The sequence below is a fragment of the Bos mutus genome, chromosome 9 (assembly GCF_027580195.1).
Source record: "Bos mutus isolate GX-2022 chromosome 9, NWIPB_WYAK_1.1, whole genome shotgun sequence".
NCBI lineage: Eukaryota > Metazoa > Chordata > Mammalia > Artiodactyla > Bovidae > Bos > Bos mutus.
This window is the reverse complement of record NC_091625.1, coordinates 76,606,579-76,634,533: the sequence shown is the minus strand read 5'-3', so window position 1 is coordinate 76,634,533 and position 27,955 is coordinate 76,606,579. Positions and strand designations below refer to the sequence as shown.

The 27,955-nt window shown below is 37.5% G+C and overlaps 2 protein-coding genes across 9 annotated transcripts in view; one reads left to right on the top strand and one right to left on the bottom strand.

Annotated features, from left to right (window-relative positions):
- REPS1 (RALBP1 associated Eps domain containing 1) overlaps positions 1 to 13,042 on the top strand; it is an 89,982-nt gene extending 76,940 nt beyond the window's left edge. For 3 of the 4 annotated variants that reach the window (XM_070376766.1, XM_005891955.3, XM_005891953.3), the window contains 8 exons: positions 2,307 to 2,379; positions 3,773 to 3,891; positions 4,745 to 4,809; positions 6,534 to 6,719; positions 7,886 to 7,978; positions 9,546 to 9,694; positions 10,439 to 10,544; positions 12,782 to 13,042. In XM_070376766.1, coding sequence (XP_070232867.1) covers positions 2,307 to 2,379; positions 3,773 to 3,891; positions 4,745 to 4,809; positions 6,534 to 6,719; positions 7,886 to 7,978; positions 9,546 to 9,694; positions 10,439 to 10,544; positions 12,782 to 12,850 — 860 coding nt within the window. In that variant the 3' untranslated portion in view covers positions 12,851 to 13,042. The remainder of the gene's footprint in view (positions 1 to 2,306; positions 2,380 to 3,772; positions 3,892 to 4,744; positions 4,810 to 6,533; positions 6,720 to 7,885; positions 7,979 to 9,545; positions 9,695 to 10,438; positions 10,545 to 12,781) is intronic. The other variant, XM_005891954.2, reaches the window with a different exon arrangement.
- A 1,642-nt stretch (positions 13,043 to 14,684) lies between these two features.
- ECT2L (epithelial cell transforming 2 like) overlaps positions 14,685 to 27,955 on the bottom strand; it is an 83,344-nt gene continuing 70,073 nt past the window's right edge. For 3 of the 5 annotated variants that reach the window (XM_070376761.1, XM_070376763.1, XM_070376762.1), the window contains 6 exons: positions 26,801 to 26,874; positions 26,545 to 26,701; positions 25,859 to 25,924; positions 21,869 to 21,957; positions 16,701 to 16,873; positions 14,685 to 15,398 (listed from right to left, as the gene is read on the bottom strand). In XM_070376761.1, the coding sequence (XP_070232862.1) occupies positions 15,271 to 15,398; positions 16,701 to 16,873; positions 21,869 to 21,957; positions 25,859 to 25,924; positions 26,545 to 26,701; positions 26,801 to 26,874 (687 nt within the window). In that variant the 3' untranslated portion in view covers positions 14,685 to 15,270. Of the gene's footprint in view, positions 15,399 to 16,700; positions 16,874 to 21,868; positions 21,958 to 25,858; positions 25,925 to 26,533; positions 26,702 to 26,800; positions 26,875 to 27,955 lie in introns of those variants that run through there. The other 2 variants (XM_070376764.1, XR_011465395.1) reach the window with 2 other exon arrangements.

Below are 27,955 nucleotides of genomic sequence, written 5' to 3'. Positions count from 1 at the left end.
GATTGCCCTGATATGGGGATATCACCCCTTCTTCCACTTCCCCACCTGGTGGGGACAGGTTCAGTTGTGCTAACTCTCCTCCTCTTTTTCCCTTCCCTTCTTTGTCCTGCCCAGTTTTGTGTGGATCTGTATATTCCTTTCCAGTGGTCAGGGACTCCTGCTAGCTCTAAGCTGATGCTCTGCAAGATCTACATCTGAAGATGTGTTCCTGATGCATCTGTGAAGAAGAGGTGTACTCCACTTCCACCTGCTCCTCTGCCATCTTGTCTCTTATCCTTAGTCTACATTTAGAATCTGAATAATTTGAATATATAGCCACTTAGTAGTATCGTCACTGGATAATGCAGAGAATAGTCAATCCTTTTAAAGACCCCTACCCTCCATATTAATAAATGGATGCCAATTGCCACTGCACCTGCTTCAAGGCAGGCCTCCTGTTGGCCGTCCCTCTCAGCTAGCTCTTCCCCACTCCTTTCTTCCTCTCACAGGAAATTGTGTACGTGCTCATTCAGTCATTGTTAATGGAATACTATTAATATGTGTCAGGCTCTGTTCTAGACACTGAGTATTCAGCAGTAAACAAAACAAAAAATTCTTTGCCCTTGTGAAGTTTGCATTTTATAGGGGAGACAAAAGAAAAAGGAAATAAAAATAACTGTATCTTAGGATATAGTTAATACCCTGGATCAAAATTAAGTTGTGAAAGGGGAGAGGGCGTGACAGTTTAAGTAAGGTGATCAAAGAAATCCTTACCAAAAAGTGGTATTTGAGTTAAAACTTGAAGGAGATGAATTTAACTGTGTGTGTATCTTAAGGAAGGACGTTTTAGGCCAAAGGAATAACCAGTATGGAGCCCTGGTTTAGGGAAGATGCCTTCTTTATATCTGCTGGAAACAGCCAGCAAACACCTGAACTAGAACTAGCATGTGGGAGAATAGTAACCGGGGAGCAGTGTAAGACTGACTTCTACCGAGAAAGATGAAATGCCATTTAGAAGGTTTCTGAATGGAGAAGTGATGTAACCTGACCTTCCTTTTTTAACAAGATCATTCTGGCTGCTATACTGGTAATAGATCAGAAGAAGGCAAGAATTCAAACAGGGAAAGACGGTTTTAGGAAACGGTTATAATAATACAGGCAAGAGATGATGATGTCTTGGCCTAGGGTGGTAGCAGTAGAAGTGCTAAGAAGTGGTCAGATTCTGGCTAAATTTTGGTAGGAAAAGACCACAGGATTTGTTTACCTTTGTGATACAGGATGTGAGGGGTGGGGGCAAGGGAATCAGGGGGATTCAAGGGATGTTAGCCAAAGCAACTGGAAATTGAAGAAGTCTATTGTAGTAGAAGATTTGTGGGAGAAAGGGTAGGAATTCAGTTTTGGACGTGTTCAGTCTGAGATGCCTATTAACAACGTCCAAATGGGAATGTGTTAATTTTAGAATCATTCCTGTACCAATTAGTAAACTTCTCAGTGATTTGACAGGAAGAAGAAGCGGGATACACTTTGAAATGAAACTAAATAACCAGTCCCTTCAATTTATAACTCTTGAAAGGTATTTCATAGTATTTCTTCAGATTATCCCTAGAGTTTTCTGTTTTAAAACTTCTTTATTGCTTCATAGCTGTTAGTCTGATTCTGGGATTCTCTGCTCCTTTATAAGATTTTGAGGAAATTGAAAATATGTCCTCAGGTGAAAAATTGGTACCCTCTGGCTAATTTCATAAGTTTTATCATTGTCTAAGCACAGTTTATTCCTTTATCAAAATTTTTAAAATTTGCATAAACAGTTTTTAAGTTCGCTTTTTAACTTAAAATGCTTCTAATTTATCCTTTAAAAATGAATTTTTTTCATTATAAAAACTATTCACACTTGTAGAAATGTAATAAACAAAAATAAGAAAATACAAATTATAATCTCACTGTTCCACAAATGACCATAATTAACATTCATTGTCCACCTTAATCTTTGTGCATGGTATATTTTTATATGAAATGAAATTGTGATATATGTACTATTTTCTGCCCTGCTTCCGTGTAACTAATTTTGAATATTTCTCTATTATCAAACAGTAACTCTTTTAGATTGTAATTGCTCTCTGTGCATAGTATTTTGTTGTATAAGTACACCATTTATTTGATTTATATCTAATCTTTTATGGTTAGTAATACAATGATGAAACATTAACCTGTTGGCCAATCTTTGAATATCCCTGGTTTGAAACAATAATTCAATTACCTGTTTAGGGCATATAGAATAAAAAGTAAAGAAATTATTATTATTAAATAGGATATATCCCATTTATCAGCAGATGGGTACAGTAGTTCAGACTCTTTTACTTCGGATCCAGAACAGATTGGAAACAACGTAACTCGTCAAAGGTTAGTGTTTCTGTTCATTAAAAAAGCATAATTAAAGTCTTTTGTTACATTTTAATATTGAAAATTATTTGAAACCAAGTATAAATTATTTTCGGAGAAGGAAATGGCAACCCATCCAGTATTCTTGCCTGAGGAACCCCGTGGACAGTGGAGCCTGGTGGGCTGCAGTCCATAGGGTCGCACAGAGTCTAAGTGACTTAGCATGCATGCATGCGTAAATTATTTTCTCAGTTCTTCACTTCTCTAAAGGCTGTCAGGTTACCTATTGATTTATATAAAAGGGAAATGACTTTTATTCTTTCCAAAGAAAAGCAAAGCAAAAGGAATCGTTGTCTTCTTGGTATTCTGTGGAAGGTTTAAAATAAACTGATAACTTCTTGGCAGTTGGTTTAATACAGTCCTTTTTGGTAGCTGAGCAGTGAGAGTCTCTTTAAGTATGAAATGTGCAAATTTCCTTTTAGAGCCTTATGGGACAAGTACCAAAAGAATTTGGTGTTTTAAAATGTCATCTGGACATGCAGCCTAGTGTTGGGCTACCTACCCATCCTGAAGACCTGTGTCACATGTTAACATTTCAGGCACAAACAAAAATGATACAGGACAGGGTGAGGTGGCAAAGGGGTCTGTCTCCCAGGGCTTCACCATCCTCTCAAAACTGCACAGGCCAGAAGCATCTTTCTCTGGTGCTTTTCGTACATCATAAGAGTCTTTTGCCACACACCTGGAGGATGTATGGAGACACTGGTAACATAGACTTTCCAGTAGCTCACACAGTCAGAAGGCTGCTTCTTCATATATCTTAGAGTTCTCATTTGGGATTTTAGTCTTTTTATTCCTATTAGTGAGGATCAGATTGTCTTAGTCCGTGAGATTCTTCAGAATATAGAAGACTTTGGTGGCTAATAAGCAGATCTCCAGAATGAGTGAACATGAGTATAATCACCTCTAAAATGAGTGATTTTAAGATGAGATGGCGTCTCACATAGTCAAGCCAAAGTGTACTTCAGCTTACCAAATTTAAGTAAGTTGAAAGCTAACCATATCTGAAAGTACAGTTACTCTTCTTTGAAAACAGCTTTTCAGATTAATATTGCCTTTAACTGAATATGAAAACATTACACTTGGTTAGTAGTCTACCTTGAATTCATGTTAATAACTTTTTTAAAAGTTCTTTAAAATTCTGTTAAATGTATAATTATAAAGAAGATTATTTGCTATATTAAGTAACTGCTTGTTGAATGCACATGTAAATAATACTCTATTCATTATAATACTTGTATACCCTCTGGAGAAAATGTCATACCAATAAGATCCTTTGCTGCTTAGCTAAGTTTGATTGCTTAAAAAGAAAAGCTGCAATAACGTGACCAACTGTAACGGGGCCATTTTGCAGGTCTCATTCAGGAACATCGCCTGAAAACACTGCACCACCACCGCCACCTCCAAGGCCTCAGCCCTCTCATTCTAGATCATCATCTTTAGATATGAATCGGACCTTTTCCGTCACAACAGGTAGGGGTTAGAGAACTGTGATACAAATTAAATATGTTAAATTGTTAAATATATTTAGTTGATTAAAGATACACAGTATCTTGTTTTCTCTTATTTTTTTATATTTATCTAAAGAAAAATTTTGAATTGAAAAAGTATGAGATGAGAGGGAATTTATTTTCCTTAATGACTGTCTAAAATGTGAGTTCAAATGATAAAGATGGGAACCTGAGAGATGCCACAAGAGATTAAAAAAAAAAGATTTTATGTGGAGATATTAAGGAGGAAAAGCTAATAGGTCTTACATTACATGACAGAGGAGAGAGAGGAGTCATCATACTTAGAGGGTTCAATTTTTATATGACTGGTCTTACTGTTGGTCAAAATAGAAAAGTTAGGATAGAGGGTGATGATGTTCTGTTTTTGATATTATGTGGTTGGAATGATGAGAAAGAAGAGAAAAATCGACAGGTCGCTGGACCTATGGGCTAAGCAAGATTGATATATTATTTGAGAATCATTTACATAGAAATGATATACTAAAATGCTAAATGGAAAGAGGAAATTTGGAAGTCTTCGTATTTGATAGCTAAAAGTAGTCACAAAGGTGGGAAGAAAACAAGAACGTGTAGTGTTACAGGAACAGGGAGGAGCAGGACAAGTGCTGTGTGCAGTAGAGCAAGAGAAGTGAGGTCTGAGAAGAGGCTGTGAGATTCAACCATATCCAGACAGTTTGATGAGATGGACTTGGCTTCCAGTTCTATACATTGGCATTTGAAATCTTTATCATTTGATCACATTCATTCAGCCTATCTGCTGTACTAGCAAAGTAATTATATATATTTACCAAAAGAAGACTTGTGTATTCACACAGGACAGCAACAGGCTGGAGTTGTTGCCCAACCTCCTGCAGTGCCTCCAAGACCACAGCCCTCACAGGTAATTCTCCTAGGTCTTTATTAGTAAGCATCAGTTATTATAGTCCCCTTGGTCAGTTTATCTGTTAGGTCTTTGATTCTATTCTAGAATTAGTTTGAAAATCGGGAATTGCCTAACTGTCATTCTTAATGCATATTTAATTCGGAGAAGCTAGGTCTTTTCTTAGAGGATAAGAATTCCAATAATGATTTGGGTTGTTTTTTGAAAGAAACTTAGAAGTGAACCAAATGATAGTGTCTCGGCAAAGGAGAGTTTAGAAGAAGGATCAGTGTATTGAGGGATAGGAAGTGTCATGTGTGTCCTGGATCTAGTAGTGACTCAGGGTAACCTCCCTGTATCTCCCTAGATGTGTTACTGCATCAGTGAATAAAGTGTTGCACAACTAACAGGTCAAAGTTGTTTCATCTGCATAAAACTATTATGTTCCAAAATAGATTCTAGTTTGTAGCTTAGTTTTATGTGACTGACTAGCTGCATTTTTACATGAATGAATTAGGTTGATTTTTCTGAGTTAGAGTCTTATAATGAAATCGGTTATTTGTAGTTAAAAAGATGGTTTCCTAATTATCAAAGATACTGAAATTTGAATATTCCAGTATTTATTTTATCTAAAGGGCTAACGAAAATACTTTTACTGCATTAAGGTGTAAAACCCAGTGAATTATCTCTTGACTCAAGAACCAGTCTAGTGGGAAAAACAGACCTGTAAACAGTTATAATAGAAATGCTATAGTAGACATACTTATAAAATGATTTAGCATAGATGTCCTAGCTAGTAACATCAGGGATCACACTGAAAAAGTCAAGTAAAATGAAGGCAGTTAGACTTAAGCAGAGACTTGAAAGATAAAATACTATTTCTTGAGGAAAAGGCATTACAACCAGAAGGAGTAGCACAGAGGGTAAGGTAAGCCTGGCATATTCTTCAAGGAAAAGCTGCTGAGTTTAGTACAACTAGAGTGATGGGAAATAAAATTGAAGAGGTGAGGAAATGACAGAGCATCTCCTATATCATACTAAGATGGTGGAGTTTTTCTTGTAGGATATGGAGGATTTTTTAAGGGTGAGCAGGGGAGAGACTTCAGATTTATTCCTTTAGCTTCCTGTGCTTCCTTTGTCACAAAACTCCTCACACTGTATTTTAATCCCTTGTTTACTTTTCTCGTATCCTGCACTAGATTATCAGCTCTGTTAAGGATGGACCTTATTTGTTTGGTCAAAAGTAGATACTCAGTAAGTTTAGTTTTCAAGTGGAGACTTTAGAAGAATTGATCTTGTAAAGAGTGGAGGACAAATTGAAGGAGAGTGCACTGGTTTTCACACTTTAAAGATAACAGTCTTTTTAGAAACATAGTGAAACATTTTTAAAAACAGTTTTTTAAAATAATGAACAATTATGCAGCAACCTAATTAAGAAAAAATAGACGCAAGGGGAGAATCAGAGATTAAGGCCAGAACTTCTCTCCTTTGATGCACATTCTTGGCAATAAGAATTTTGTGAAAGTGTCTTTTTATTTGGAGATTTGTTATCTTAATTTTTTAGTGTCTTGGCATTTCACTCAAGGTTTTTTAGAGCTAAATGTTACTGTAGCTCACCCTCCTGAATTTTCAGCTAATAAATCAGAGCATCCTTATAATAAATTTTCAAAGAAAAGGAAAGCTACTCTGTGACACTAGATCAGTAAAATGATTTGCTCCTTCCTGTATCCTAAACCCTCCTGTAGGCTCCTGGTCCCGTTGTGCATCGCCCAGTGGATGCCGATGGCCTAATAACTCACACTAGTACCTCACCTCAGCAGATACCAGAACAACCAAATTTTGCAGATTTCAGCCAATTTGAAGTATTTGCTGCATCAAATGTAAATGAAGAACAAGATGATGAAGCCGAGAAACATCCAGAGGTCTTGCCGGTCAGTTTTCGAGGGCTTCTCTAATTTTCTGCTGGGAATCTTCCAATATTGTGCTCATAAGCCAGTCTTTAAACAGAGGAACCCCTAAAAGAGCAGATAATAGAAGGGACATCAGTGAGTAAAATACCTGCTGTTGCTGCTTTTAGAAGGTTTCTATTCCCTATATCAATGCTTCTCAATTTCTCACTGGCCTCAGACCACCTACTGGTTGCATAAAATGCTTAGTAAGAATCGAAAAAAAAAAAAAATGCTTAGTAAGAATCAATATCAGGGTGAAGGGTAGATGTCACATGAAAAGATGCAACCATCTGGTTTTGGCTAAAACACTGTTCTGGGAGTTGCATTTTAATGCTAAGCATCTGATTGTGTGGTTCAAAGATTTCTGTATAAGAAGAAGCTGTGGTTGCCATAGCTACCCTCAGTTTGTTTGAGAATAAGCCAGTTTATGGGGTTGCATCTTAATGCTAAGCATTTGATTGTGTGATTTGGTGAAAATTGTATGGGAGTAAGTCACATCAGTTAGACAGACTTACAGACCACAGGATGCCAGAAATTCATGTTTGCAGCCAGTGTTCTGCGGGACTGTTTGGTTCTAGCAGCAAAAACTTCTGTATGTGGGACAGGGATCCCTGTCCTCATAAGTGTAAATATGGAGTTGGAGGGAAGAGGGGAAGTTTGCTCTGATTATTCCAATTTATACTGATCTTCTCTAATTAAAAAAACTGACGTTTGACTGGCATAATTTACATAAAGAGTTTTATAGATTTGGTCCATGGAAAATTTTCTACCAGCTAGTTCTTCAAACTTTTCTCCTGGCCTGGTGCTACTAGGGAAATGGGCTGTACCTCCAAGAAGGCAGAGCAGGCCTGAGGTGGGAGTAGCGGTGTGCAGCGGGTACTTGTACGTACCCTCCCCCAACCAAAGAACTTCCCAGACATCGTCTGCCATCCCCTCAGAGATGTATTCTCTTCCCTCTCTGCCCTAAAGGGGCAGATGCATGATCGTTTTACAAGGTAGTCTCAAACTCCTCTCCTCTTCATCTGAGCTTCTTACTGTTAGAATGAATGTTTTCTAAACATTTTGCTCTCTAATCTGTTACTTATATATTTATTCATATATGTGTGTTACTTAAATATAATTTGTAATAATAATATACTCATCTCTAGGTTGAAAAATCTTCTGATCCCGCAAGTTCTCGAGTTGCCAAAACAGATAGTAAAATTGAAGAAAAGACAGCTGCTAGTGCTCCCGCCAATGTGGTATACAAAAGTCTTTTATAGTATTGATTGTTTTATACATATAAAAATTATATGATATAATTTGAAAATCTTACAAGTAAAGTTAGAGATCATCTAACCCATTTCACTGCCTTAAACTGTAATACATATAACCTGTCTCAGAATACAGTCCACCTAGAGGTAGAGATGATAGCCTGTCATTTGTATTAATGCGTGCCACAGGTTCTCAGATTTTGTGTGGTTATTACATTGTTTCAAGTACATGAAGTAGAACTTCCTTTTTTGTCACACTCAGTTTCTGTTATTTCAGTTCTGAGTATAACAGGGAAAGATTATCAACCCTCTAAGGTTAATATTACACTCTCTGCTTTTTTTTAGCTGTCTTAGGAATGTTTTCCCAAAAATTTATTGCAAAAAATTTTAAACATACAGAAGAGTTAAAAGAATTTTATATTGTACAATAAAGCCACACCTTGATTGTACTATTAATATTTACTATATTTTTCTTCCAGTTTTATTAAGATATAATTGACACATAACACAGTAGAAGTTAAGGTATACAACATAATTATTTGACTTACATATATAACGAAATGACTATCAGTATGTTTAGTGAATGTTCTTCATTTCATATAAATACAGAATTAAAGAAATAGAAAAATATAACATTTTTCCTTGTGTTAATATACTTGCTTTATACCTGCATCGTTCTCTCTATATCCGTCCTTCTTATCTGTTGTTTGCATTTCAAAGTACATTGCAGATAACAGGACACTTTTTGAGAAAAAAATTTTGGTCACTTTTTTTGTTATCATTGAGACATCCCTGGTAGTCATTAAAACAGTGAGTGTTTCTGAAAGTATTTAAATGCTACTTTCTGGACTTTTTTTTTTTTTTTTTACTGTTAGTATTTCTGTAATTTTTTAATAGTTTTATTTTGTGAGTAAATGGCAATAGATTAAAAATAATATTTACCCAAAGGGATGGCAGTTGACTCTTGTTTTTATTTATTAACAGGTCAAATCAGGTTACAGTAAATACCAGACTGTTATATTTGATTCTGTTGAGGACAGATCTCCAATAAAATAGCCATTCATTTTTAAGAGCTCTTGTATATCTTAATGAAAGATTTTTTAAAGAATTACCTGGTTTTCCACTTCTTTATATTCATTAAGATAATATATCTTAGGATATTTGAATAGAAAACCCTATAGTGATACTGGACGCATATTTCTGGAGACTCTCTTTTATAGTTATTGAACAGATACATATTGAGTGTGTTATGTTAAAACTGAATATTATAACCTTGAGTCACAGAATCTGGGCCTTGAGCTTGTTATGTCACCCTGTAAAAATTTTTGTCTAATAGGTACATTTACACTTGTGATGTCACTAGGAACATTCTTTCCCATTGTAATTTAAGTTAGCTGTTGCCACAAATACATAAATTGCTTTAAAGGAGGACAAGTGACCCATAATTCTTAAGAGAATGAAAGGCTTAAAGAAAGCATATGATGTTGGCAAAGTGCTAACGAACCACAAATGTCTTCAAGAAATGCTTATTATTCATGAAATTCTTGTCTCCCAGAGCAAAGGCACAACACCTCTTGCTCCACCACCTAAACCTGTTCGAAGGAGATTAAAATCAGAAGATGAATTAAGGCCAGAAGTTGATGAACATGCACAGAAGACAGGTGTCCTAGCTGCTGTTCTTGCATCACAACCTTCTATTCCTCGGTAATCAAAGCTGTTCCTAAACACGTGTAATTACTGGAAACAAAATGCACAGTAATTAAAAATATTAAACAGAAAGGAATTATGGTCAGACTGGTCCTGTAGTTGAACACAGGTCCTCCACTGTTCCCTTTTCTCATTTATGAGTAAGTGGAATATTCTTCCCACTTTTACCTGCCTAATAGTTCAACTCAAGTTACAAATCCTAGAGCAGACTTTAAAAATTATAGTGCACAGTAACACTGATGTTTTAACTATGGTTGTTCTAGAATCAAGAATTGGCAAACTAGGGCTTATGGGCCAAAGTCAACCCATAGCCAGTTTTTGTAAGGGCTTTTACATTTTTTGTAAAATGTAAAAATTTTTTTACATTTTTGTTTAAAAAGAGAAAAAGAAAAGATGAAAAAAAAAAACAGACTATTCAGCAGAAATGGTATGGTCTGCAAAGCTTAAAATAGTTACTGTCTGACCATTTATAGAAAAAGTTTGCTTATACCTCCTCTGCACTGACTTAAACTCAGGTGATTCTACAGAAAAGTCACTAAATCAATAACTACAGTAATTAAGCCTCTGAAGCTTAGTAGTTTTTGGTTGAGCTTTAAAACTGATCAAGCAAGGTTGAGCTATGCTAGCAGGGCAAAGATGCTTCCTCAGCATTCTGGGATTAGCCATAGATCACAGGGAAGAATGGAGCGAATTTAATAATAAGAATGAAGGTCACGTTTTTTGCTCTCTTTATCTTCTCAGGTCTGTTGGGAAAGATAAGAAAGCTATTCAGGCATCAATTAGACGCAATAAGGAAACCAACACAGTTTTGGCCAGATTGAATAGTGAATTGCAGCAACAGTTAAAGGTAATGTAGTTTCTGAATCTTTATTTGGAAAGTTCCATGGACTCAGAGCCTCTTATTGTTGAACTAGACTTGGAGGTGATCCACCAGTTCTTATGCTAGTATGAAACTTTTCCAAGTAGCAGGAGAAGTGTGGATCTAAAATGTTTTATATGCCTTTGAATCTTTTAATATTAAAAAGAATTTCCTGTACTCATTTCTTGTATGATTGCCTTATCCTACATGTATGTAAAGCATATTCCTAAAATGTTCAGTCCTGAATGTTCATTGGAAGGACTGATGCTGAAGCTGAAACTCCAACACTTTGGCCACCTGATGCAAAGAATTGACTCATTTGAAAAGACCCTGATGCTGGGAAAGATTGAAGGCAGGAGGAGAAGGGGAAAACAGAAGACCAGATGGTTGAATGGCATCACTGACTCAATGGACATGAATTTGAGTAAACTCTGGTAGTTGGCGATTGACAGGGAGACCTGGCGTGCTGCAGTCCATAGGGTCGCAAAGAGTTGGACATGACTGGGCTACTGAACTGAACTGAAAATGTTCGTTAACTTTCATAATGAAACCCAAGAGTAGAAATGTTGTGACCTCTGCTACCTCTAGGATCATATATGTGGCTGTCTATACACTAATTCTACAATGATTCGAGTATTGTAAATTTATCCTTTTATCAAAACAACTAAGATTCTGTGAAAATGACAGGTCTAAAGAAGAGGGATGGGGGCAATTTAGATCATCTCTAAAACAGAAAAGACAAACCTTAAATAGAAATGGTGCTCAGGGCCAGCGTGTACTTCTGTCATCTGTGCTTGAGAGGATGAGTTTGTTTTCTTGCTTACTACTAACCATGATTTTTTTGAATCCCTATACATAGAAACCAGCAAGCAGAATCATGTATGATTCATCAACATTATTAGGCATTCACATCTTATAAACCAGTGGTTCTCAAACCTTAATTGTATACACTTAGGAAGGGGTCACATGTTAAAATGAAAATTTTGATTCATGTCCAGTATGGAGAGGGACCTGAGACTTCTGCAATTTTTAATAAGCTTCCAGGTGAAGGAGATGCTCCTGGACAGTTGACTCCACTTTGAGTAGCAAGGTTGTAAACCATAAAGATGAGGAAGGAGTCCATGGAAATGTAAAATGAATACAGAATATTCTGTATTCTGTTCATATTCCTTTTCTAGCATTTATTAAATTGTCTGTATCTATGGCACATTTGTGTCTCTGTCCTACTAACCTGAACTCACTGAGGCTAAGTCATAATCATCCCCATTTACAGTGACCATGTAATACATTGTTCAAACCAGAGTACTTTGAAGAGAAAAGGATATGTTAATGTATAGGCCAGGACATCAGAGATAAACTGAGATTGTCCTGGATAGATTTATAACCATCATGTCTCTGTCCTCAAAACTTCACACATGTTGGGCATTTGATAAATATACGTTAAAGGAATAATATTCTTGTATAACTCTTTAGTTAAAGAAGATATTCATAGCTGTTCTATGACTTGTGAATTTGGTCCATTGTAAAGGAAGAATGTAAAACTAAATGACAAGCTTGCTAGTAGCATACCTTGAGGTGAAAGTTTTGTTAATGCATGTTTTTCTGAAGAACTACAAAAAACCATAGAAACATGTATATGGAAGCTGGTTTTAAAAATCACTTTTCTCATTATCCTCTGAGAAAATGTGGTACCAGATAGGAGGTAATTCTGGTTAAAACAAGAGAAAAAGAAAAAAATGATATGGCTTCATAAGAAGTTGCTGACTGAAAAGACTGCCCCAAATCGACAGTCATTAGAAATTTTGATTATAAAATACATTTATTCATTGTGAAACGGAATCTCAAAATGAGGTGCAGGAGTTGTTATGACCAGAGGTAATCACCAGGGGAAAGAATCTTTGTTAATCAGCGTATCTGCAGTTATTGCAAGGGGTGGGCTTCGTGCAAAATTCATGCATTAATAGCCACCATCTGCAAATACTGGCTTTTCTAATAATGAAGGAAAAAAACATTCAATTACCCTGATTTTAAGTAATGAGAAAAAAAGATTTTAATTAAGATTGTGTTTTAATGCATGCACCTATAAAGAAACTGTTTCTAAAAGGAACAGCTGTCCCTTCATCTTCTTAAGGAACGGAAATTGTTTTATTGATGCAGAGCTGCTGTTAGATGTGCCTTCATTTTTGTATATGTTGAAACATAACTTGTCTTTCCATCTTTTTCAGGATGTTCTTGAGGAGAGAATTTCCCTGGAAGTTCAACTGGAACAGCTTCGACCATTCTCTCACCTATAAGCCAATTGCCGTTAACTGTGAACATACCCATTTTTAAGCGGTTTTGGGTTCAAAGCCAATTTGGAGACCCAGACATTCAGCTCACTGCTTAATTCAACATTAAATTTTATGATTCTGTTTTGCCCTATATGTTCACCATTGTATTTAAGTATCTTTTATTTTTTAATTTCAACAATAAAAGGGTCAGGATGACTTTTTCTGGAGGGTGTATTGTGTTTGTTGGCACAGCCCCCCTCCCCCTGTGTTATCTCATAACTTTGGTGCATTATACTTAGTGGCCAAAACCTCACACTGCTTGGATTTACACAGTGGGCTTCTCATTTAACACCTTAAGCACAAACTCAGAAATATTTTCAAAAGGAGACTAAATAAACTGTCAATTTGTCTTTTAGGCTTAATACTTAAAGAATCCAACAATCTTTAAAATGCGTTTCCTATTTGATTTTTAATTTGAAAGAACTGTATTGGATAAGGCATACTTTAACCATAAGCTCTGCTGTAATCAACATTCTTCAAGAGTCTCATGGCACTTTCAAGCTTTTCACATCAGCTTAGAGGGCAGATTTTATGTTTTCCTTACGAACGTTTGATCAGGATCACCTGTGACTTAAACTTTGTTGTGTGTGAGATTTTAATTCCTCGGCAGTCCTGTAAAATTAGGAAATAACTAAAGATAGGCATTTTTAAATTGTCTGCTAGAAGCAAAGGGAAAGTGTTGACGCTGCAAGCCACAAAAGTACTGTCCAGCTGCAGACGTCACTTTTTGCATGATTTATGCACTAAACTCGCAATTATAAGCTTATGTTCATCAGTCTCTAGAAGTGTTTTCAAGTAACATGTTTTAGAACTTCTGAGGATCTTAATTATTCACTATTATAATAAACGAAAATTCCTTAAGATTCCTAGTTATCTTTAGCTCTCTTGTTACTCTTTCTTTTGCCATGTTTTTGTTGTTTAGTCCCTCAGTCATGTCCAGCTATTTGTGACCCCATGGACTGTAGCTTGTCAGGCCCCTCTGTCCATGAGACTCTCCAGGCAAGAATACTAGAGTGGGTTACCATTTCTACTCCATTCTTTTGCTATAGAGAGAGACTTTTCCTGTTAACAAAGAGTTTCTAAAGTATGTCCTATTCAGGATAATGTAGTGTCTCGGGATTTGTTTTGTATTCTATGGTATTTCCATTTTGATCACATTTGTGAATTTACATTTATTGCTGACTAAGAGCAGGCATTCCTTTAATGTTTTATTCTATCTGACATAGATGTTGAGCTACATGGTTTTATCATAATCAGAAGTGTGATTTTACACTAATTAAAAACATTTTAACTTTTGTACTTTTTTTAAGAATTAGAAGGAATTTGTATTTTTGTTATAGAAAAAAGAAAATGTTTAAAATAGCCTACTTCACAATCCTAGACTGTACTAGTAGATTTCATTTCCTTAAAGGAGAATTTGAAGCAAAGAGGAAACTGACAGCCAAAAGCTTCCAAGATTAATACAGTGTTATCTACCATTAATTGAGTAAAACTATTACTACTGCATATATCAGCCAAAGTTTCAAAGTAGCTAACCAGGTTATAGCTTCAGTTTATTAAATAATTAAAGCTTTAAGGGCCCAGAAAACTACTCAATACCTATTTTTATTTTTTTATGTTTTAAATAGAATTGTCTTAATTTCTTCAGTTTTTACTCAGCTAATTTCCATTACAGGCAAGTTTCGTTTTTGTTTTTTGTACCCCCTCACCCTCTACCAAATGGCCTTCTAATTTAGCAATGTAACAAATTTTTAAACCATTTTATTTGGAAGGTCTAAGAATTTAATTTTGCAACAAAAGAACACTTAAGAATTACAGAAAATTTTAGTGCTTTATAGTGGTATGTTTTTAATGCTCTCTGTAGAAATACATTCATATTTTGGATATATGTGACCAGTTTTTTAGTAAAGTACTGTTTAGATTTCTTATACATATTTTTAAAATCCATAACTATTTCATGGAAATGTTAAAAGATGTTGATAAATCACCAGCAGATTAAGACATTTCTCTAGACTGATCATTTAAGAAATACTTTTCATTATGACTTTATTTTTCATTAGATCAGAAAACAAATCTTTAAATACTCAATATCCTTATTCAGTCTTAGGTTTTGTCAGTCAGATTAAATAATAATGTCCATGAAAAACAACTATCAAAAGAAGTGGTTCAGATTTTTATATTCAAATTTTTCTTATCCATTTCACATAATTGAGCATAGATGATAAAGTTTAAAAGTTAGGAGTAACTTTATGCGTCCCCCTAGTTCATCCACCGATCATCCATGATGAACCATTATTCTGCTTCTTACTGAATCTTCTGGAACAGAAAACAATATGTTGTCTTTGTCAGGGCAGATTGGCACCCCTGGTGTTTGAAGTCCAGACTCACTTTTCCATACTACTTTTGATGGCATTTTGGAGTACAGACAACCATAGAAATTTATCATCTTCAACTTCTGTTGCACAAATCCATTCATGTTTTGGACCTTGAAGAATAAATGCATTCTTGATAACTGTAAAAATATTGGAAGTACATAAATTAATTTTTGTAGGTAACAGTCAAAAGGAAAAAATGTTTTAAAATTCAAGAGTTGATCAAATCATCTTGAAGACTTTTTGAAAAAGTCTCAAACACAAATCCAGTTTAGAATATAACTTCCTAAATTACTGAATAATTCAAATATAGTCTAAAATAAACTTGTCTTTATAATTGTTTAATTATAATTAGCAATTATTTTTAAAGTAATAGATGATATGATATTCTTTAATTTCAGAAGGAACTGGGACCGGTAAAGGTCTTTACAAGAGTTACTGTAGATAAGAGATGCTGAGAGCTGGACCTTAACCACCCTGGTATGAGCACCAGGATAGAAAGAAGCCAACGACAACTTAGCTGAATGCCCACTTTTAGCTCACATTATGATGTTCTGACATAGAGCACAGCTGATTAAGGGGAGATGGAAGGAGACATGTCATGCACATTATGGATAATTAACCCTGAGTTTGAAAATATTTATTTCTCAATAGGTGAAAATATTTATTCCCACATTTAGTGTTCAGTTTCTCTCAGATTTTAAATGAAGCCAAAGCTAATGGAAAGCAGCTCTTTTTAGATTAGTTCCTTCTCTGAGATCTTGGTTCTAGCTTTACCCATAAGTCCTACCTTCACGTGCAGTGAAAAATATTGGAACAAAAGGTGTTACATTCAGATTGTCTGGCCTAACAGAAATATAGGAAAAGAGATACAGATCTTTTGAAGATTGGGAAGTAGAGTGTAAGATAAAAACTAAAAGGTACAGTAGGTTTAAGTAGGATTTCTTTTTGTAACGATTATTTCTTTTGAGATTATGAGTTAAATGTTTTGTTACTAAACATCATTTGCAAATACATCCTTTAGAGAACTTGTAAATGCAAATTTACGGAAAAAAGTACAGTCAAATCTGCAATAATCACTTAGTCCTAGTATAATGGAAAAGTAATAGATAAAAATTGTAACATCTACAAGCAATAGAAGTTAAAATAGTGGTTATTGCCAGCTTCCCTGGCAATAATACAGGGTTATGTCTCCCTTTGTGTCTTTGGAAAGCTGTTTTCCTAATGTGTAGAGTATGTGTCTGAAGATGCCAGCATTCCTTTCTTTTGCTATTTCAAAGGTAAAGGAAAGTTTACATTAGTGAGATCCTAAAAATACTTGGGAAATTATTTGCAAATGCAAATTCCAGTTCTCTTCCTGCTTTCCTATTTTAATAGCTAATGAGTTTTATATAATACAGCTTCTTAAAGGTGTGATCTCTTTGGAGGAAGAGAATACATACATTTGGAATCTGGTATGTCTTCTATGATTAACCTATGAAGTGCCACTGATGCAATGAATTGGTAGGTTGATTTTGAAGTCCTTTCAAATGGAGTATGAGATGTACCCCGACTAGAAACGAGCAGTGCATCGTTGAAGAGGAAAAGACTGAGATCACAGGTATGTTCATAGAGCCTGGTTTAAAAAAGAGAAAGAGCAGTTTAGTTTTACGTACGCATACATATGTGCTTTGTTACACACTTCACCATCTTTACCTTGATAAGCTCATCATCAGGGTCTTTCCCCACCTCAGACCTTTGGACTGACTTTTTGAAGTTCTCTGTATTATTTTCTCCTGGTGTGAGTAGTCCCTCTGTCTGTCAGACCAGTTATGTGGGTGGGCCTCAGGGTTCCTGGTGGAATGATTTGATCTTATCCATTGGACAGTATCCAATCGATGCAGGAAAAAATGAACACTGAATTTTCCCAGTGTTACAACACAAGTCAGGTTAAAGCTGTGTTGGTATTTTGTGTTTGATGTACTTAGACAATCTGCGGGGAATGTTTTCATGTAGTTTGGTTTCATCTTTAAGGATAACTGGTTGGGTTAGAGAGAAGCACAAGAATCAGTAAGGTGTGCAGTGTCTTAAGTAGAAAGCAGGGAAAAGAAAAGCATTTACTAAGTAGGAAACAATTTTCTAATACAGTTGGAGAGAAATTGATGAAAAGTTGGATTTAAGTAGCTCTTCAGTTCTACTGAGGTTGCTACCATGGTCATTGGTAGGCATTTTTTGATCCCCAACCTCCATCTAGTATCCTCTGTGGTTGTCTGCTGATGGAGTCAGATCACAGTGTTTAGCAGATTTCACTGTGCTCTGGTGTGGGTTATCAAATGATGTACTAGGGAGGAACTTGGGAGAGCCTCACCCATGTCCCCAATCTCTGTCCAGACCCAGGAATGGCCAAGTGCAGCAAGCTCGTTACTTTGATGGAGGATAGCCCCCCAAAAATGTTTTTCTCCTAGAAGCATCAAGAAACCCTCAAGAAGTTACTCTAAGCAAGCAACTCAGTTGACTGGTTTATTCAGAGGAATTCTCTTAGTTTTTATTGCCATCATCTGTGTTTAATTTTTAAATTGGTGAGTTAGATCCAGATAAAGTCGTTCAGAAGTGATGCAGTTATATCAGCATATACTGTCGGTTGTTTCCGTGCACTGCTCTTTGGTTTCACTTTTTTGGCTCACTCCTCCCTTCACTTACGTTACCCACATTACCAAACAGTATATACTCTTTACTTTTTTTTTTAACCCATTCAAGTAGTCACTCACATATGTACCTATGTATGCATCTATTTACAGGTAGGTTGTTTTAAGTATTATTCCAGGCTCTTTTCTTGCTTTTCTCAGCAATAGAAATCGAGTTCTTTTTAATGACCAAATAATAGCATGGATGGACCATCATTTTTCTAACTCTTCCCTCACTTAGTGGGCATTTCTTTGCAGGCTCAGGTCTCTTTTTTCCCTCCCTCATTTCCTTTGTTTTTTCTTTATTGCCACTGTGAGCAATGTTTGAAAAAACCAGTTCCTTACATACAAACAGACTCCTTACATTTCTGTCAGATAGGGTTCCCAAGGGTAGGATTGATTGACCAAACGGTATATATGTATATATTTTAACCAAAGCCTGACAGGTTGTTTTCCATAAAAGCTACTATAATTCACATTTAGAATCCACTCTGTATTATAATGGCTCTGACTTGTACAAACTTTACTGTGCATCTGAATTACCCAGAGATTTTCATTGAAATGCAAATTCAGTAGAGCTAGACTAGCCTGAGATTCTGTGTTTCTAACAGCTCCCTGGTGATGATGATTCGCCAACCACACTTCAGAGTACTTAAGTCGTGTATTAACTACAGCTGTGCCCATGAGGTGGCCAAAAGACTAGACTGGGAGAGCGAGTGGTTTAAACATTTTAAGGAGTGCTTTGCTTCAGGTTCAGCTCTTGGGAGAGTGTAGGGGGTACAGGTCATGTTAGGTGTGTGGAGAGATAGAAGTGCACTGGTCATCCAACCCCTGGAGCCACCTTCCTTTTTCACACATTTCCTTCCCATATCTGTGGTTATGATTTAGGCTGGAAGGAGAGGGATGCTTCATATTTACTGACAGTTTGAAAGAAATATGTTCCAGATTAAGTTGATAGGTTTTTCTGAGAATAAGGGAGCAAATAGAAATAGGGATGAGGGAAAGGGGGAAGCAAGAAAGGGGGTGCATTTAGATCAGTATGTGGTGAGCTGTATGTGCTGAGTGGCCACCCTAGGCGAAAGAATTCCACCCATGTTTGTGACCCTTTGGCAATATTTTTACTCTTATTACTGATAAGAATCATATCATTTGAGAAAAATGTTTAAAAGCTGTAATAAAACTTTGCCTTTCTATCTAAATGGCCAGGGAATGTGCCTACCAGGGTGCTTTGAAGATGAAGCTTTGAAAGGAGTGTTTGCTTTGGTAAACAGATGTTTGATTTTTCCCTTTGGAAGGGATAGCGTTGAAAGTAAGTTAAATGAAGGCGAATTCTAATAGCGTGACCCACTTGGGCTGGGTGGGTGGATGGCCCAGAGGAGAAGGAGCAGGCACGTTTATTGAACTTGGAGTTGAGGCCACTTGTAACCTGAGGACGTGAGCAGGGAAAGATAAATGCACAAAGAGGTTTTTATTATTATGAAAGTGCTATTTAAAATACATATAAATGTATTTTACCTAGGAAAAAGCTTTCCAAAAGCCATTTATACTCACCAAGAGCTTCAACAAGTTTCATCCAAAGACAAAAAACACCAGAACCCTTTTTAAAAAACCTTTATTATTCTACATATGTAAAAACAAATAATTTTGCCTTTCACATTGACATAATGGAACAACTGAAATGGAAACTCTGGATCCTACTCAAGTTTCAGAAAACTGCTGCTGCTCGGATTCAGAAGAACCAACTCCACGGGTAGAGTGTTTTCCTTGAACCTGGACAGGATTTCTTTGCTTTTTCACAAATAGACTCAATGACTCCGCCAAACATAGTTTAAATTCTTAACACCATTCTAGAAGTGTTTTGTCATTATTTAATCACTATTAATACGTTAGCCAGATCAAGAAACAAAGTACCCAACTTCCATAAATACATAAAACTTTAAAAGTAATTTGCAGAGCATAAACTTTGGCATGAACAGATAACAGTACGTCATTGGTTCTGTGAGCTAAGTGTTAGTCACTCAGTCGTGTCCCACTGCAACGCCGTGAACAGTAGCCTGCCAGTATCCTCTGTCCATGGGATTTTCCAGGCAGGAATACTGGAGTGGGTAGCCATTCCATTCTCCAGGGTATCTTCCCAACCCAGGGATTGAATATGGGTCTCCAGCATTGCAAGCAGATTCTTTACTGTCTGATTCATGAGGGAAGCCTCTGTGAGCTGACCTAAGTCAAAACTGTTTATCACCTTGTCCTCATCATCCAGTCTGACTAGTGGATTATAGTGGCTTTTGGCAGTTGCCAGGATAAAAGTCAATTCAGAGCCAGAGTCCTGCATCTCTGGGAAGTCTGGGTATTTCTCTTCCCCCAGGGCCCAGTTTCCTGGTCAATGACTATAGGTCCCTTTGGGTAAGCTAAAAGTAAAGGTAACAATATACATACTCTGTAGTTTAGTAATGTTTGTCCTCAAGAGGACTCAGGGTCTGAGCAGTGGATGGCCCTGTTTGGTGATCTAAAGCCGTGCCTCTATTCACCGGCCTTAGAGGCTCCACTTTGCACCTGGTGACACCCCATTAGAAGGAGAACAAAAGTAAACAAAATGCTTAAAAAATCAGCAAGTTTAAAGTCACACATGAAAATGTCAAAGTTCCAAGGTGCATAAAAGCGTAATCCAAAACTATGTGGGTTATATCTACAGAGGGACACATGCCTCCAGTTTCCTAGCTCTAAAATGACTCTCCCCAGAGCAAATTCCGTCAGTCAGAAACATGGACGTAGATAAAGAAAGATAAAGGAAGAGTGTCTGAGAATGAACATATGAAGGTAAAATTAATTCTAATAATAAAAAACTGGAATAATCCCTAGCATGTGTCCTACTACACTGTGTTTAGAATTGCTGACTTGATATCTAGTTCCTTCTCTTGTAGCTCATTTCTATTGCTCCTGACCAAAAACAACAAAATGAGAAAACAAAAACACTGTGACAGTGAGAAGCGACACAGTTGTGTGATTTGATTTTCATTTAAGGGACTGGTTTATTCCAACCTCTCCTCCATCCCAAATCCTGTCCTGGCCTTTGGGAAACATTCAGTGAAATATTCATTGAAATAACAGGTAATCTGATTTTCATTTCTTTTATTGGAATTAATTCCTCTGCATTTGGTTACTGTTTGTGGAGCTACCATCTTTGCCATTAATACTGAAAACATAGATTTCAAATAGTTTTCTAAAGCAAGAATTTAAAAACAATGGCCCCACTCCTTGCTTTTTGTAAATAAAGTTTTATTGGAACACAGCTACACATGTATTGTTTATGAAGATCATATTAATCATTATGTATTGTATTTATGTAGCTGCTTTTGTGCTACAATGGCAAAGTTAGTTGCCACAGATATCATTTGGCAAGAAAGACCTAGAATACTTACCATCTAACCCTTTACGGAAAAGTTTGCCCATCCTTGTTCTAAAGGAGAAAAGGAAATGTTAGCACCTTCGCATCACAATAGTTTTTACACTACTGTGAGCACTGTGCAAACCAGACATGTGAGACCTCAGTACAATGGTGGTCCTACGGTGAGACCTTTGGAGCGCTGACCTCAGTAACTAACTGCAGATAATTAACTGGTCTTCTCTTTCTTAGAGTTGAGCAGATCATCCATGTGATATCTCACATCAGCTCTCCTCTCAGTAGGAAAGTGACCAAACCAGAAATCCCATGTCTCGAGTTAGTGGCCCAGGCAGTGACAGTTGGGTTTCTTCCATTCTATGAAGGAGCTGCCTGGAATCTGAGTAAGGTGATAAACACCTTACATCGTCTCAGAGGGGTGTATGTGTAACTTTTCAGATCAACACAAAGATTTATTGTATATTTACAATATGACAAACATTGTACTGGATTCTGGGTACAAAATAATTAAGACACACTCATAGCCATAGGATAGTTGAATGTTTACCTTAAATAGAAACTTATGTCCTCATCACAGCAGTGAAGTTGGGCCACATCTTGAACCCTAATCAAATATCTGTTTGCTTCTGATAGAGTCTATGAAATAAAAAGAATTTGAAATATATATATATTTTTTTAAAATAAGTCTCATTACTGAATAATCATATCCCAAAAGATGTAAGTGTTGAATAGAACTCAGTTCAATTATGAAAAAAGCATTGTTTTTAAAACTATACTTGAGGGAGTTGTCTAATTTTTAAAACTATTGAAATTATTTTTTTTATTATAAATTCTTTCCTACTACCAAAAATAAAGTGGGGATGTGGGTGAGTCAGGAGGGATCTATCAAGAAATGTTACAAATTAAGATGTCAGGCTCCTTTACTGATCCAGACATGGAGATGATCACTTGGGGCATATAGTGATCCAGAGATAAAGTTCTGTGGACTCTGTGAGTCCCAAGATTTTTGGATTTTCTGTAATCCAGTCAATCCCATTACTCTTTCCCTTTCAAAATGTGCAGATCTAAATTAGGCCAAAACAACTGCATTTTGCTTCCTCAATTTGGCCAAATAAAAACACAATCGATTAATACTTTCAGTTCAGTTCAGTTGCTCAGTCGTGTCCGACTCTTTGCGACCCCATGAATCGCAGCACGCCAGGCCTCCCTGTCCATCACCAACTCCCAGAGTTTACCCAAACTCATGTCCATCGAGTCGGTGATGCCATCCAGCCATCTCATCTTCTGTCGTCCCCTTCTCCTCCTGCCCCCAATCCCTCCCAGCATCAGAGTCTTTTCCAATGAGTCAACTCTTCGCGTGAGGTGGCCAAAGTACTGGAGTTTCAGCTTTAGCATCATTCCTTCCAAAGAAATCCCAGGGCTGATCTCCTTCAGAATGGACTGGTTGGATCTCCTTGCAGTCCAAGGGACTCTCAAGAGTCTTCTCCAACACCACAGTTCAAAAGCATCAATTCTTCAGCCTTCAGCCTTCTTCACAGTCCAACTCTCACATCCATACATGACCACAGGAAAAACCATAGCCTTGACTAGACGGACCTTTGTTGGCAAAGTAATGTCTCTGCTTTTGAATATGCTATCTAGGTTGGTCATAACTTTCCTTCCAAGGAGTAAGCGTCTTTTAATTTCATGGCTGCAGTCACCATCTGCAGTGATTTTGGAGCCCAAAAAAATAAAGTCTGACACTGTTTCAACTGTTAACCCATCTATTTGCCATGAAGTGATGGGACCAGATGCCATGATCTTCGTTTTCTGAATGTTGAGCTTTAAGCCAACTTTTTTGCTCTCCACTTTCACTTTCATCAAGAGGCTTTTTAGTTCCTCTTTACTTTCTGCCATAAGGGTGGTGTCATCTGCATATCTGAGGTTATTGATATTTCTCCTGGCAATCTTGATTCCAGCTTGTGCTTCTTCCAGTCCAGCATTTCTCATGATGTACTCTGCATAATTCACATATTAAACTCCTGCTATATGCTGAACACTAGAAGACACTAGTTCATACCTGATGGAGCTCCCAATCTTGTGGATAAAGGACTGTAAGAATGTGTGACTGGGAGGTTCAGGGTGTTAAGAATACCTAGGAAGGGGCAACTCACACCTGGAGATGTTGGGGGAAACTTTTCAAGGCAGATGATACTTGAACTGGATCTTTAAAGTATGAATAGGAGTTTATCCAGTGGAGCAGAAAAAGAAGGCAATTTCTGAGAGGGAAGAGCATGAGCAAAACACAAATGTGTAAGGAGAGGCTGACATTATTAGAGAATTATGAGTATGTCTGTGTGGTTTGATAATCCAAAGAATAGCAAGGAGAGATAGGAAAGCCTTCCTCAGTGATCAATGCAAAGAAATAGAGGAAAACAATAGAATGGGAAAGACTAGCGATCTCTTCAAGAAAATTAGAGATACCAAGGGAACATTTCATGTAAAGATGGGCTCAATTAAGGACAGAAATGGTATGGACCTAACAAGCAGAAGATATTAAGAAGAGGTGGCAAGAATACACAGAAGATCTGTACAAAAAAGATCTTCACAACCCAGAATGATCACAATGGTGTGATCATTCACCTAGAGCCAAACATCCTGGAATGTGAAGTCAAGTGGGCCTTAGGAACAAAGCTAGTGGAGGGGATGGAATTCCAGTTGAGCTATTTCAAATCTTGAAAGACGATGCTGTGAGAGTGCTGCACTCAATATGCCAGCAAATTTGGAAAACTCAGCAGTGGCCACAGGACTGGAAAAGGTCAGTTTTCATTCCAATCTCAAAGAAAGGCAATGCCAAAGAATGCTCAAACTACCGCACAATTGCACTCATCTCACACGCTAGTAAAGTAATGCTCAAAATTCTCCAAGCCAGGCTTCAGCAATACGTGAACCGTGAACTTCCAGATGTTCAAGCTGGTTTTAGAAAAGGCAGAGGAACCAGAGATTAAATTGCCAACATCCGCTGGATCATCAAAAAAGCAAGAGAGTTCCAGAAAAACATTTATTTCTGCTTTATTGACTATGCCAAAGCCTTTGACTGTGTGGATCACAACAAACTGTGGAAAATTCTGAAAGAGATGGGCATACCAGACCACCTGACCTGCCTCTTGAGAAACCTGTATGCAGGTCAGGAAGCAATAGTTAGAACTGGACATGGAACAACAGACTGGTTCCAAATAGGAAAAGGAGTACATCAAGGCTACATATTGTCACCCTGCTTATTTAACTTATATGCAGAGTACATCATCAGAAATGCTGGGCTGGAGGAAGCACAAGTTGGAATCAAGATTGCCCGGAGAAATATCGATAATATGCAGATGACACCACCCGTATGGCAGAAAGTGAAGAAGAACTAAAGAGCCTCTTGATGAAAGTGAAAGTGGAGAGTGAAAAAGTTGGCTTAAAGCTCAACATTCAGAAAACTAAGATCATGGCATCCAGTCCCATCACTTCATGGCAAATAGATGGGTTAACAGTGGAAACAGTGGCTGACTTTATTTTTCTGGGCTCCAAAATCACTGCAGATGGTGACTGCAGCCATGAAATTAAAAGACGCTTACTCCTTGGAAGGAAAGTTATGACCAACCTAGACAGCATATTAAAAAGCAGAGACATTACTTTGCCAACAAATGTCCATCTAGTCAAGGCTATGGTTTTTCCAGTGGTCATATATGGATGTGAGAGTTGGACTGTGAAGAAAGCTGAGTGCCGAAGAATTGATGCTTTTGAACTGTGGTGTTGGAGAAGACTCTTGAGAGTCCCTTGGACTGCAAGGAGATAGAACCCGTTCATCCTTAAGGAGATCAGTCCTGGGTGTTCACTGGAGGGCCTGATTTTGAAGCTGAAACTCCAATACTTTGGCCACCTGATGCGAAGAGCTGACTCATTGGAAAAGACCCTGATGCTGGGAAAGATTGAGGGCAGGAGGAGAAGGGGACAACAGAGGTTGAGATGGTTGGATGGCATCACCAACTGGATGGACATGGGTTTGGGTGGGCTCCAGGAGTTGGTGATGGACAGGGAGGCCTGGCGTGTAGCAGTTCATGGGGTCACAAAGAGTCAGGCACAACTGAGCAACTGAACTGAACTGAAAGGCAGTGAGAAGGAAAGTAGAATGAGTCAGACGATATTCCATAGGTAACAGATAACCAGTAGAGGACTTCCAGGATTTTTACAGATGTCCTCAGTGGGCAGAATCCTGCGCCACATATTATATGCAGGGAAATAGAAAACAATAAAGACATGGCCCCATTCCTCAAAGGGGGTCATGAGGTGTGTAGTACCAAGCAAGGTGCTAAGACTACAGAGAAATCACGGGATGGGGTCAAGCCCACTTGTGCCTCTTCTCATCTAGCATCCTTGCAGATAACAAGGATGTGGAATATGAGAGCTTGGCAGCACCTGGCACACAACAGGCACTCAACAGATGTTAGCTGAATCAGAATCACTATTTCTCCTTTTTGAGCATGAGATGTAGCAAGTGCGTTAGAATACGTACAGGGCACCCCCAGATGAGTCTCTGGATGTCTAACAGGTGATCTTTCATACTGATGTTCCGCTTCATCTAGAAAAGAAAGTGAGTTTAGGCAAACTGAAATTGTAATGTTTTTATACATATAAATAGGTTAAAATATGTTATGGCACTTGATAACGTTGTGGTATTTTCATAAACTATCATAAGAATCTCAATTTCCTGTACCCAGTGTTTTAAAACAAAGAGGCAAGTGGCAAGACTCTGTTCAAAAAGTTTTTTTCTGGGTGTACTGTGTTATTGTTTCCATTCAGCCCAGACTCCTGAGCTGTGTGCCCATCACAGTGACATGTTCAGAATGGTAGTCCTATACTCCAAGATGATCAAATCTTGCAGAGAATAATTGTGATTGCTGTACTTTCTTAGGCAGGAAAGTTGATTAATACATTAAGAAGTACTTTCAGAAACAAAGAGGTTTGCTCTTTTTTTTTAATCTGTATAAGTGTACTTAAAGAGATATCTGAAAACATTATTTGGTTTAGAATAAAGGCCCTCAGTGCTCAATATCACTGAATACAATGATTTAGCATTAAAAGGATGAAAAAGTTTGAAGAGAACCCCAAGAGGCTAAGGGATTTCAGAATCTTTGAGTCAGAGTACCACAAAAGCATCATAACATTTTTAAAGGACACAGACTCTTACCAGCAACCAACCTGATCTATGTAGCCTTTGTAATTTTTGATTTGGTCAATTGCAATGGTCAAGTTTCCACGGTCAATATGTTCCGCAGGAGTGTGAAGCCTCAGAGCATAGAGAAGATGAATATATTCTTCAAACCTCCGGGATGGGTACAAAAGCAGCTCTGGAAGACTGTAGAAGGCACAGAGAGAAGGGAGCTCTGGTCCCTTTCTGAGGCCACAGAACACCAGTCCTTGGGGTGACCTAGCTGTGCTCTCCCTCAGAGCTTACCTCAGCATTTTGGTAACAATGGTCTTATCATGCCTCTTCAGGAAAGCTCGGAAGGCTGGTATCATTTCTCTGCACTAAAGATGTGAGTTATATTGTCAAAATTCTGTAAGACAGTTGTGAAGTGTTGTTTCTATTCTACCAGACAAGCATAATCTGTGAAGTGCTCAAAGCAAAAGGGCAACACCTACACCTAATCACAGTATTAATACTATAGGTGCTTCCTGATATCCTAAGTATACTGTATTAATTATACCATAAATTAACCCTAGTCATTGGACTTAATCAGTATAGAAAAATGAAAATGGACTTTGCATGCAGGTAAGCCTGGATTAGAATTCTAATTTAATTTTATCTAATTCTGTGTGACTTTGTCAAGCTTACTTAGCTCCTCTGAGCCTCAGTTTTCTCATGGATGTCATAGCTAACTCTTGGTGAGGGGCTGGGGAGGGGGCGGAAATCCTATCCATAGAGTACCTGCCACACAGTAAGTGTTAAGTGTAGGGATTGGTGTGTAATTCTGCTGTTAAGCATGTTTTCCACAATAACATTATGAAGGTGCTCCTTTGTACTTAAAATCTGTTTTAAAATGCATTATTCATCACCATTACAGTCCCCAGGAAGTCACCGCATTTTTCTCAGATGCCAGTAATTCTAATTTCTAGAAATCAAATAGTCACTGATTTCAATAATATTAATAGCTAACATTTACTGAGTACTTACTTATATGTATCCCCATGCTAGTGAAATAGACACATTATTATCCATAACTATAAAATTGCTGGCACCAATCTGCTATGATAACATGTGATGCTTTGCTCCGATTCTTGTCCTAAAGGTCAGTTCTATGACACCGCTTTATTCATGCAACTTTCACATAATCGGAGTTGCTCAGCAGAGCTTAAACTCCCCGGGTGGAGCAGGAAGAAGACGACAAAGGGAGATGTCTGAGGTCAGGAAGTGTTCAGAGACACTTCACTTCAGGGCCTCAGGGCAGACAGGTGGGCAGGGCAACAGCGGGCACAGGGAGAGGGCACCACCATGTCCCAAGGTGGCCCTCCTGCTGCCCTTTTGATGCAAACCGAGGAGGGGAAAGAGTATCTTATTGTCATCAGAAGAGATCCTAATGAGAGCACCAAGGGGCACAGATGAGAGCTG